The following is a 12,995-nucleotide window of genomic DNA, read 5'->3' as shown; positions in this document are numbered from 1 at the left end:
CTGATTTGTCACAAGAATCTTTTGCTTATAAGCTTCTGTACCATTTCAGAAAATTGTTTATTTGAAAATCAAAGAGAGACTTTTCCCAGGCTTAGACTGCGTGTGTATGCGTGCGTTTATAGATGTATCGTACATATGATTACTACTATTACAGTTATATTGTCCCAACTACTTACCATATATCTGTAGATTTCTGCTGCACCTTAAAACACTGCCAAAAAGTTAGGACATGTCATTAATGCATGCTTCTCATGCTTCTCATGTCTCTCAAACATTTTAAATGACCCACAAGCACTCTGATTCATATAGTAAATATTTACTTAAAATGAATATATTGGACAAGTATCATACATACTGTATTTGTACTTTCTTGGCAAGCTCATAAGGCACCCATTCAACCAGAAGTTATATTAAAAAAGTTGTGTAATAATTACATAACAATTACCTTTCATTAGCATAGGGCAGGGCAATACAATATTTAAATATATACATCATATTAGAGATGCTAGTTCAATTGTTAAAGTAAACTGGGAGAAACAGGAGTAAAAAGAACGGTCATGTATCACAGCGCTAAATCCTTCAGCAAGTTATAAGGTTAGCAGTGGGAAATGAGAACGAAAAACGACCCCCCCCAAAAAAAAAAAAAAAAAAAAAAAAACACTGTCTGCTTTTCCAAAATATTCTCTTCTGGTCAAAGAGTACACACACTGCTCATGCAGCACCCATTTCCTGTGACATTTTATCATCTTGTACATTGAACTTGAGTTACTCCATCCATCTTTAACATATGTATATTTTTAAAGCAAATTTATTTTTTTGAAGAGCATTTTTATTCTCTTTTTCAAACTTCAGCATTTATTTGTCTGTAATTTTTTACCTTTGTATAACATTGAAAAGTTGGCAAATTTGATAAGGCATAAATATTAGTCTGCCACCAAAATGAGGACTGTTGGTTTAAACTTCCTGTAATGAATAGACTGTAATGTCATGCTTTTTCAGCGGAATGGAAAGCAATAAAGGTAAAGTAAGGCTGGTGTTTTTCGTGTGTATTTCTGTTCTGGTCTATAAGTACTCCAAAGGGAAGTCCATACAGGGACTCTAATGTTTTCCATCAGACTGACAGATCTAAAACATCCTTTTAAGAACAGCTTTAAAACAAACAAAATATTCCCTTAAAATACTGAGAAAGACAGGATTTAGACTTGTAGTTGACCGTTAAGTACTATCTATATTAAAATGTTAACATATGTACCCGGGGAACTCTTTTATGACAGTTTTAAAGGTTGAATTGTCTGGCCCCATGGACCACTATTAGTAGAATATTTCTTATTTTTTAGCTTGTGTAGTCCAACATTACAAATAATTGCGCTTGGGAAAAAGTCACAAGTGTTTTTCCATATGGCAGGAACTTGAGGTTCATCCCAGACCAAAAAAGGACAAATGCATACACAGCTGACACAGAAACAAGTAGCTTGGTGTGTAAGGCAGAGAGATCAGTTGTCCATCCCAAGACTTTTAGAAGATTCACATATGCAGTCTGAATCTGTTCAAAGCCTGTGATTGTACAGCTTTCACAGAAAGCAAAAGAAAAAACAAAAACAAAAAAAAAACTGGCTCCGTGTGCTTTCCAGAGGTCAAGCAGGGAAGGAGCAAAGACGGCATCGAAGTCGAGTTCGGTCTCACAGCTCATGTTAAACTGAACAGAGCCTGATCCTGTCTCTGACTGGCCTTGCTAACAAACTCCGTTCAGACATGGCTCAGATTTTGATGTCTTGCAATTCCACCATTTTGGCTAATGTTTTCTTGACTCGTAGAACAGTGAGGCGTGATTGTGGATTGTGGGCCCAGCATTCTGACATCAGCCTCAACATGGCCCGCAAACACTGAAGAGAAAGAGAAAACATTCGTTCGTCATCGTTTGTGTTCTCAAACATTTTCCCCAATATGATGCATATTTTCTAATGCAAATATAAAAATAATAGGAAAAAAAATAAAAAAAACAATGCTCAAGACTTTAAACACTCACCTCGTCACTGTTCCACCTGTTGGACACTGTGGGCCGCAGGCCTTTCACACACACTACCTGCAACATGTCTTCGTATGAAGGGTCTGAGGGGACCATGTCATAGTACGGCAGCTGGTACTCCTCGACTATCCCTGAAAGACGGAACAGTAGTACAATTACTATCTACGATATTTACCTTTGCTATTCCTTGTTTTCAAGCCTTTCATTGTACGCGTCATAGTTTTTGTTCTTTTAATAAAACTGGTAAGGATGGAGCTATCAATTTCATCATTCGGACATTTCCGACGTTACAGGAAAGTTTTCCCCATGCTACGATGTTCATACTGGTATCCGCATTGATGGTGTCGAGTCAGCGTGTTCTTTGTCAGTCCCTACTTCTGGTTCCCTGGTTTTATGCGATCCGGCACTTCTCTGTTCGTTACCCCGGCTGTCCACGGTATTTGGAACGATTTCCATCAGCCCAACGTTTCAAATACATCGATTCCCCTTCAGTCAGCCTTTCTTAGCGTCCAGCTCTCACACAAATACATTGTCCTGAGAAAGATGATGGCTCTGACTAGTCTGCTTTTGGTAGTTAGAGTGAAATGTTTGCTCCTTGAGATCCTGTTCATGCCAACTATTGCAGTACAGCCCAATGTGATCCTGCGCTTGATTTACCACCATGGTCGATAAATAGAGCGCTATATGACATCACAAATCATGTGTAAGGAAAAGAACACTTGGGGGCATGCTGTTTCTAGAAAATAAATCAACAACAGAGTGGTCTGATGTGACCTGATGCAAAGTGGAGTTACTGTCAATTCCCCCCAAATGTTTATATTCCTCTAATACCACAGCAGTTTGCCAGAGTTGACGTTTTTTTTTTAATGAATTAATGAACCATGTAATTGTTTTTATTTGTTTATAGTTGAGGAACGTCTGCAAGATACGCTTGTTCCAGTTATTACCTAGCAATAATACATCTACAAACAGTTCACCAGCCTCTCTTAGGAACGTAATAACTTTCAGGAATTCAACAAATTAATATCTACCATGTGATCTGATTTTGAATCAGTACCTCCTGTGACACAGCGTCTCCCCATCTCCCACATGACCAGCCCGTAGCTGTAGATGTCGGCCATGACGTACGCGTGGAAGTGGTTTTTACTCAGGCTTTCGTCGAGGACCTCTGGAGCCATGTAGCGCCGGGTTCCTGTACGAGTGCTCAGAGGGATGTCAACTTCATTACTGTCACTGAGCGACAAGAGAAGGAGAGATTAGTCAAAATGGACAGATGTTCAGCAATGTCTCAACAGGTTATTAAATAAAATCACTGTGAGGACACTTAATACGCTCTAATAATGCCTCTACATGCTTAACATAACTTTGTCAGACAGACCACTACTCCAAAAAAGTTACCCAATAAACATGAGAAACAATCACATTAGTGCACTGTGCAGGTGAACTAGATAATAGAGAAATAAAGAACCTGTTAAATTTGACAGCCAATCCTAGGTCAGCGATGCAGCAGGTGCCGTTTCTCTTGACAAGGATGTTCTTGCTTTTCAGGTCCCGGTGGGCGATGGCTGGTTTGCCGTGCGTGCCGTAGATCTCGGTATGAAGGTGGCACAGACCGCATGCTGTAGAGTAGGCCAGTTTCAGCAAGGCCTGTGTGTCCAGGGTGGTGAATTTCAGGTAGTCATACAGAGAGCCGTTCTCATGGTAGTCTGTGATGAGGTACATCTGGGAAGAGGCTCCTGTACCATTTATATCAGCTGCTATGAAGCCTGTTGGGGACGCAGTATGATATGATTGGACAAGAGCCATATGATGAGTGGTCATTATCAGTTTAAGGAGCCTGTCAGCACACATTAAGTGTGACGATACAAGTTCTCTATGATTCACTGATTATATAAAATTTGTGAATATTTAAAAATATTTCAAAAATATTTGTCAGCGTAACCTTTTATACCCAACATGACCTCATTAATGGGGGGGGGGGGGTGTGTGACCCAAGTCCTCTAAGGCATGCGAGCATTTTATATTAAAAATACAGTGAAGATTGTAACCTGTAAACTTTATACAGTGGAGCTTGTGTAGCACGGAAGCACGACAGTGATGCACGAGAACAAACTTATGTTTATCCAAAACTGTGTGCAAGGGTTTGGGGAAACTGTTGCGAAAGGTTTAGTTTAATTCAAGTTTATCGGTATTATACGCTGTATTAGCACGCTTGCAGTATAAACACTGTCACTTATTATAACGGTAGCGATCGATTAGTAACGAGGCCGTGTTGCTCCTCACTCATGATGTAAACGTGATGATAAACAGCGGGAGCGCAAGTAAGATCTGTAATGTGTAATTAAAACGCTACGATCAAAGCAAACACGTAAAACAATATGTCTAAAGGCAGTGAGTAACAGAAATCGTAAGGTGACGTGAAAGTGAGATTTTATTATTATAATTTAAGACTATAGTTTAATATCAGGGTTTCTGTGCATACACAAATAAATAAATAACCATACATTATACATAAACAAAAACAATGCTACAAACCCCCTACCCCACATTAACTGAAAAAAATAAATCGGTGGATAAATCAATTATGAAAGTAATCATTAGTTGCAGCCCTACAAGTGTGTTTATAATGGATCGAAATTATGAATGGTGGCCAAATAAGAAAGAACAAGAGGTTACACATCCTTGCAAATCAAAAAGTTGGCCAGTGTTGCGATTATTTATTTATTTATTTATTTATTTAAACTAAGGGGACAATTTTTGCAGCCTGGGAGAAATACATTACTTTGGCACTAAAAGTAATTCAGTTTCTTCAAACAAATCCGAGCTAAATGACTAAAATAAGGATGAAAATATTTAATACTGGTATGGGTCATGTGAAAGATTTTTCAGTGCCATAATGAATTCTTTTGCTGATTTATTTTCAGTAACCTGTTTATCCTGGGGTGGATCCAGAACCTACCCCTTGAACTGGACGCGAGTTATGAACAGACTCTGGATGTGACCCCAAGACCATTGCAGATCTTTTTAAAAATACTTCATAATAATCGGCAGATACCCTGATTTATAATGCATCGTATGAGCTGTTTGAAAAGTAACTGGGCAAATAATTAATTTGATACACCTACACAGGATATTGTCATGCCTCATAAGCACGGTCTGGTAGATCTCGGTCTCTCTGAACCAGCTGGCCTCTTCACGGGTGCAAAACACTTTCACCGCCACCTTCTCCCCCCTCCAGCGGGCCAACCACACCTCGCCACAGCGGCCCTTCCCAATCAGACGCACTGTCTGGATCTGCTTCGCAATGGTACGTTGCACCTGAGCATAGAGACAGGAAGTGTTTGGTGTAAAAACAGCAATACTGTGCAGTAACAGGTCCCAGTTCCACGAGTTTATAATGACTGAGTGCATTTGAAGCTGCTCACCAACAGGGGGAGCCCAGAGCCACTGCCTGAGCTCTGAGACTGGTGGATGAGGTCTTTGATAGATTCTCCGGGAGGAATGAAGGCTTCGGCCTGCTCCAAGTCTCTGTGGTAGTGCTGCCTCTCTGTTTGCCACTTATACCTTAAATACAACAAATATGTCCACAACTGACGCAAATCCCACCTTATCACCAACCTTTATCAAATCTTCTCGGCAGTGGGATACATCACATCTAAACAAAGTCTACAGACAGCCAAATCAAAAGCCATAACGGTCACTGTTACACAATTTATCTGCATAACATCTTTTCCCCAAAGGTGCAGCAGTAGCAGGATGTGGGTATCATTTATCTTCAAAGGTGTTACGGTATGTGCAGTTGTTCGTTTCCTCTCGGAGTTGGAAACATCCAAAACAATATAAAAACCAAAACAAAACAAAAAAATGGATCGGATAAATCTCACAAATCCCTGGAAAACAAGCTCCTCTGACCTTAAAGGTTTTTACACCGTTTTTCAGTTTTAGCTTTCCGTCTCTCGCTAAAAAAGGTATACCGTTTTTAAAAAAAAATTTTTTTTATTGCATTTTAGAGTACAAAATAGTTGAACAATTGTCTTAACACAACGCTGCTGCACATAGTAAGATGCGTTTCGATTGTGTGTTCATATAGTCAGATCAGAATTCCTTCTGAAACTTGAATTATATTCTGGAACACCTCATGCACACTTCTCGAGTTTAATCTCTTGACCTGTACTTCTGTTTTCTGACTTTTGATGGCAACTTATCTTAACGATATGAAACCCTTTGTAACCAAGCACTGGTCAGTAATTTGGTTAATGTGATAAAACACTGGTCAGATGAGGGTCGTACCTGTAGTAACAGACCACTGTGATGCAGATGAGGGCACAGCAACACACCGTAACAGAGATGAGCAAGGCCAGCCAGTGAGGGGCAAGAAACACCTCTGAAACAAGGAAATAAAACAGGGTTCTTTAAAATCACTACAGAATCAGCATTAGTTCCTAATTTAGAGATTCAGCTTACATCTTTGACTTTTTAATTTAATTGTATTTATTTGTATGGTGCTTCAACACTAGACACCGTTGCAAAGAAGCTTCACATAAATCTGGATGTCGATTTAATATTTATATCGCTAACGAGCAAGACAGAGGCGACAGTGCCAAGGGAAAACTCCACGAGAATGAACCAGACTCAACCATGCTGATTACTCAATTAGTTGGATTATTTTTAAAATACATTAAAATACCAAAAATATTTACTTAAAAAAATGTATTTACTACAGAACTCTTAGCTAGTCTTAATTAAACAACAGGCCATCACCTACAATAAAATATTACCGACACTTATCAGATCTGTCACGGCATGAGAATATCAAGTGCTTTTATCAATCAAATGAGACACACACACACACACACGTAAGGTGACAGTATTATAAACATTTTTTACTGGTTCCGCACACTCGCTCTGTAACAAAAATTCATTGCCCATTAATATTTTTATTACCGATGTTTTTTTTGTTTTGTTTTTTTTCAAGAAAGAAATTGTCACAGCAGAAACACTGGCTGTGTTTTGATGTGATTATGTGCAGATTAATCAAATATCAGAACCACAGGTGTATGATGTAAATTTACACATTCACAACCAAACACACAAATCCAAACACTGGAATTCTTCCATGTCGTGACCGCCGTCGTAGCGTGAAGGCATACTACATTATTGCAGCAGTCTGCAGGTGTCGTTTCCCAGGCCTGGGGTTCATTTAGCACATGTAGTTGTGTCAGGATTATCACCTGGCTCTCGTGGAGGAAGTTCAGGCTTTAGATCATGATTACAGAAGTCAGACTGACAACACTCAATGGTTCGCCTTGCCTGGGCATACTGCGAATCCTGGAACACAGATTTCGTTCATTATTTAACACGGCGCTGTATCGTGAGTTGGCTTTATTTACATGCATTCAAACAGACAGTACATGCTATTAAACAATAACCTGTAGGTCTGGATAAAAGCGTCTACTAAATGAATACATGCAAATGGAAAATGTACCTTGCACTGAAAATGGGAGCCTTCATACTTCATGCAGCCAGAACTTAAGAACACATCTCCATTTTCATCTTCTTCAATGATGGCAAAGCACTGGCCATTTGTCCTGTAACATCAACAGGGTACATCAACATTAGGGCACTTTTTCTGCCACCTAGATCTTTTGTTTCTTTCAAACTGAGCCCGGTTGGCAGTCACTCACATGCAGGTGTTGTTCTTGGCGTCCTCTGGGCAGTGGCCTGAGCAGTAACAGCTGAGGAAACGTGGCGCATCCTCAGGCTCCACTGTCGAACCAGGAGCTGGTCTTCTGGAGTCTGAGCTGTGCTTGCCGCCAGCCCCCTGCAGCACATGGTCTGGGTTCTGACCAGCTGTAGGAACAAGAGCAGAGCACATCTGACTGACGAGCAACAACAAGCACTGGTCTAAATCATTACTCTTGATTCAGAACTACACCAATGTGTGTATGGACACACCAAGCAGCTTTAACACACTTGTACACGTTTTCTGCAATATTACTATTTCTACCACTAGGGGGCAGGTCAAGGCTAAAATATTAATTCCAGCTTGTCAAGATTTTCTGTGTAATGATTGTAGTCTCATAGCAGATATTTTGGCAAATACCTGAAATTGCAAATGCATTACGCTACATTTCCGCACTGCATTTTACACCCACCTTTAATTTCTGAAGATGGGCACATCCAATAAAAAAAAAACTGAACATTAAAGAATTAATGGCCAATAAAACAAACAAACTCCTTTATATAAAGAATAAAACACTTCAGGAAATGCCGTTATAGGGAAAATAATAAAGTGGAGTCACTGCTATACTTTAAAGTTGATAATTTTCCAAATGGCAGCAGGTCCTTGCCAATTCCATTAATTATTAATAAACAACAGGTCATACTTTTATATCAGTTAGTTACATTCAATGTTGTGGAATAACAACAACAAAAGTTCCAGTTATCACATTACAACATCTTTAACATCAGTTGTTTCCTCACCATCCTCTCATTTTTACTCTCTTGGAGCTAATAAATAAATAAATAAATAAATAAATAATTAAATAAATTGCAGCCTGTAGTGCTGAAGAGAAATTGGAAAGCACAACACCCTGAAGAGACTCCTTACAGAGCTCTTCAGCGATGTGTCATTCAGCTGTGTCATCAGCGATGACACATTTATCAAACTGACTGTTACAGAAAATCCATCAAAAACTTCTGACCAGAACCAGAATTCAGCAGCTCTGTGGTATAAACTGAAACAATACGCTGAATACCTGGTACAATACGTCAACGCACTCACGGAATCCAAGACAAGCTCATTCTTAACAAATTTCTCATTCACAATATCAAATCTCACACTTTTCCTGAGGAGTTATGTTTTACTTGGCTAAATCCGACATCCTTCGACCCAATAATGAACTAGTCCTTAAGGTGACTGTAATTTTACTACAAAGTAAAGTGGTGAGTACATGACCTCATCTTTAATCATATCCATCTCCATATTACTGACACACACACACACAGTCCTGTTCTGCTGAGCTAAACATCACCTCCTGCTCTGTTACACTTCTTGCTCTCTCCCCTCCATGTTTTGAGATGGCAGTCTGATGCAAGAACAGAGTGTGTGTGTGTGTGTGTGTGTGTGTGTGTGTGTGTATACACGACTGCTGCAGACACTTCCTCTGGAGCATGACTCCACTCTAGTCTTTCCAGTCCAGACATGTCGGTAAGACAGCAAATCACTCCCTAAGCGGCTCTATGAAGAGCTCGGAGGCATAGCAACATGGCGCTCCACTCCTCCGGTAAACTCTGCTCTCAGATCTCATTACTAGCCCGTCTGACACCCCCCCACCCCTTCTCCATCAATGTGTTGCTGCTGCTGATCAGGAATTCTGGTCGAGTACTATTCATGGAGCTAATTTTATTAAGGCTCACTGATTAAATTGCGACCGAGGGAGATAAAAGAGTCTCTGTTGTGCTTCAAAGTATTTTCTAACTGTGCTTGCACCAAAAAAAAAAAAAAAAAAGATGCGATGGTCAGTGTGCAATGGCAGAGCAATAAAATGTGCCATGGTTTAGTAGACATCTTGCACAATAAGCTAAAGTAATCATTACCTAATGCAAATTCTGCAACATGAGTGAACCTGGAGTCAGAAAAGCAAGGCAAGTTTATTCATATAGCACATTTCACACACAAAGGCAATTCAAAGGGCTTTACAGAAATATAAGACATAAAAATGATCGAAAGGATTAAAAAGAAGTGCAAAGGGTAGGCAGAAAGTGTCAAACGCACAGGGAAAGAAGTGTTTTTGTTTTTTTTTTAGTTTGGACTTAAAGATGGCCCAATTCAGAGCCTATCTGAGATCTTTTGGCTCACTGTTCTTGGTCTCAAGTAAAATCCTGTGATAAACAATTTAATCAGCCAGAACTGATACCCTTTTAAAATAAATAAAGAAAGAAAGAAAGAAAGAAAAAGAATGAAAATGAAAAAAGAGAGAGAGGTAAGGGAGTATTTCTACCATTTCAGGTTTAAGGAGAGTAGTAAAGGGCATAATAAATAATAATAATAAAAAATCTGTCCTTGGGGGTTGGGGTGGGGGAGGGGGACTGGGGTATGGAGTGAAATGTGCTTCTATAATCGTTTTATCACCAGGGGTCATTTATGATAATTCATGAGTGCAGTGAAACTTTAATCCAGGGCATCTTCAGAGCTCCTACTTAAAATGTGTAAAGGTATAGGACTAAAACTCTACTTTGTAATTAGCTGGTGTGAAAAGAATGTACAACTCACCCTAACAACACACAAAGAGGAAATGGTCCATCATGTTGTCCTGAGCAGTTTACAGGTGCATGTCTAAAAATTTGAATATTGCGGAAAAGTGGAGTTTTCATATATTCTAGATGCATTACACAAAGTAAAATATTTCAAGCCTTTTTTTTTTTTTTTTTTTTTTTTTTTTTTTTAATCTTGATGATTATAGCTTACAGCTCATGGAAATCAAACATCCAGTATCTAAAAATATTAGAATAAAGAATTTATAATGCAGAAATGTCGATCTGAGAAGAGCTCTATTCGGTTAATTAACTCAAAACACCAGCAAAGGTTTCCTGATCCTTTAATCTCTCAGTCTGGTTCAGTACACACAAGCACAATCATGGGGGAAGATGAAAGTAAATTCTGCATTTCATTTGGAAATCAAGGTCCCAGAGTCTGGAGGAAGAGTGGAGAGACTTAGAATCAGAGTTGCTTGAAGTCCAGTGTGAAGTTTCCACAGTCAGTGATGATTTGTGTGTTGGTCCACTGTGTTTTCTCGAGTCGACAGTCGGTGCAGCGTCTACCGGGAGATTTTAGAGAACTTCACGCTTCCATCTGCTGACAAGCTTTATGGAGATAATGATTTCCTTTTCCAGCAGGACTCGGCACCTGCCCACAGTGCCAAAACTACTAGTAACTGGTTTGCTGACCGTGGTATTACTGTGCTTGATTGACCAGCTAACTCTCCTGACCTGAACCCCATAGAGAATCTATGAGAGACACCAGACGCAACAATACAGACGAGCTGAAGGCCGCTATCAAAGCAACCTGGGCTTCCAGAACACCTCAGCAGTGCCACAGGCCCCGACCAAGTACTGAGGGCATAAATGAACATACTTTTCCTTGATATTTCAATTTTGCACCTGTATATGCACTGATAACACTCGTTCTAATCATGAACCTGAAAGGTGCAGCGTCTGAAGTACGCACTACATCAGCACAAATAGATCAAGACTGTCTAGACTTTACATAAGCACTCAAGGAAAGTAAATTAGGTTACTTCTGTAATCGAGCTAGCCAATAACCCTTACACAAGAGATGGGCTGGTCCTGATGCCAGGCTGAGGCAATCCCTCCTCCTGATGATGACTACTCACTAGTTCAAACTCGAGCACACAAGCTGAGCGGAAATTTAGAGTCAGGAACAACCTGGATAAAGATCGAATGAGCCAAGACTCAAATAAAAACCAGGAAGGCCTCTCCAAGTTTCCCCTCACCTAGCTGAGACTCCCATTCACTACTGCGTCACAACCTTAAAATTGTCCTGAAACAAGCAAAGCCTCTTTGGCATCCTCTCATATCACTGTCATATCGACAGCTCCTGAATACTGGGCATCTTCCTTCTTCCTCTTAGTACGGTCATGCCCATGAAGCTAATTTGAATTTGTATGCAGACACAATGAGCACCAGTTTAAATATGAAGACCAGCCCTGAATGTGACTGTCAGCGTTTGAATGGCTGCTGTTAAAAAGGCCAGCAGCTCTGTACAGCAAAAAGCCAATGGAGCTTTTCAAGCTGAAAGCAATGAAGACATTTTACTTGGGCCAAGTCTATGGCTCTGGCGGTTGTTCTCTGATTGGCTAGAAGCCGTGATGGATGGAGCCAGGAAACATCTGAGCTCATGGCGTACACACACTGGCTTCATTCGGCTGCAGTCACGGTGGAGTCTGAGGTCTGGCACAACACCCTCCCCCATAACGAGCCTCTCCATTTACTGCCAGACACACACACACACACACACACACACACACACACACACACACACACACACACCCGTAAAGTAACACAGGACACAAGGAGGAAAAACGGCATTCGAGTGCTCGGAAAGTGGGTTCTGTAAATCAAAGCCAAGGGGCCAATTTTTTCAAATTTTGTTACAGTGATGGAAAACACCACCCACTATTGTAAAAGTTATATTATATTTGGTTGTTATATTACTATTTTATATATATATATATATGTTGCATTCTTGAAGTTATTAGCCTGTTACTTAATTTGAATGGGTTTAAATCCAAACCTCAATAACTAAAAAAAAACACCGAGTCATCCTATAAATAATGTCACTATCTAATGCCTGTTTTTTGTTTGTTTGTTTGTTTTTTAAACAGTGTTCAGTTAGTGGAACATTCAGAAATTAAAAAGCTCATAATGCACTTAATCTTATAGTATAAATTTAACTAATGAACCAAATATTTGGATAGTTGGATTTGAAGTATGTAAGTACTACACATTTTCTCACAGGTTCCTGAATTTTCAGACATGCTGTACTTTAAGCAATACGTTATATTATGTAAATATTTATGTCATATTATGTAAAGTACACAATACTTCCCTCTTCTTCTCAGAAAATTTTTCATCTGAAAAGAAAAAAAAAAGAAAAAAACCCCACAAACTTGATGCACTCATTTTTGTCCAAGAGTAAATTTTTGCTTTGATTTAAAAAGGGCTACAATGTGGTATTCTAATTTTAAACATAAAATATCAATCTAAATTTTCTAATCATTTTGGTTGTAATGAGATTTAAAAATGGTAAAAATAAATTATTAATTACTCTGTGCTCAACATTCAATACTAATATGCTCAAACAGCAGTGAATTGAATACTTGCTCAGTGTTGCCAGATTAAATCAGAACCCTCCACATCTAGAGCTGCAACAACTAATCGATAAATT

General features: G+C 39.4%; 1 protein-coding gene across 5 annotated transcripts in view; it reads right to left on the bottom strand.

Annotated features, from left to right (window-relative positions):
• Window positions 1-300: 300 nt before the first annotated feature.
• The window catches only part of bmpr1aa (bone morphogenetic protein receptor, type IAa), a 47,913-nt gene continuing 35,218 nt past the window's right edge, over window positions 301-12,995 (bottom strand). For all 5 annotated transcript variants that reach the window (XM_017463583.3, XM_017463585.3, XM_017463584.3 and 2 more), the window contains 10 exons: window positions 7,711-7,876; window positions 7,512-7,614; window positions 7,258-7,354; window positions 6,317-6,410; window positions 5,452-5,590; window positions 5,152-5,344; window positions 3,495-3,792; window positions 3,084-3,259; window positions 2,027-2,157; window positions 301-1,883 (listed from right to left, as the gene is read on the bottom strand). In XM_017463583.3, coding sequence (XP_017319072.1) covers window positions 1,758-1,883; window positions 2,027-2,157; window positions 3,084-3,259; window positions 3,495-3,792; window positions 5,152-5,344; window positions 5,452-5,590; window positions 6,317-6,410; window positions 7,258-7,354; window positions 7,512-7,614; window positions 7,711-7,876 — 1,523 coding nt within the window. In that variant the 3' untranslated portion in view covers window positions 301-1,757. The remainder of the gene's footprint in view (window positions 1,884-2,026; window positions 2,158-3,083; window positions 3,260-3,494; window positions 3,793-5,151; window positions 5,345-5,451; window positions 5,591-6,316; window positions 6,411-7,257; window positions 7,355-7,511; window positions 7,615-7,710; window positions 7,877-12,995) is intronic.

The sequence above is a fragment of the Ictalurus punctatus genome, chromosome 3 (assembly GCF_001660625.3).
Source record: "Ictalurus punctatus breed USDA103 chromosome 3, Coco_2.0, whole genome shotgun sequence".
NCBI classification, from domain to species: Eukaryota; Metazoa; Chordata; class Actinopteri; order Siluriformes; family Ictaluridae; genus Ictalurus; species Ictalurus punctatus.
The sequence above is the reverse complement of the archived record's forward strand: the minus strand, read 5'-3'. Positions and strand labels throughout refer to the sequence as shown.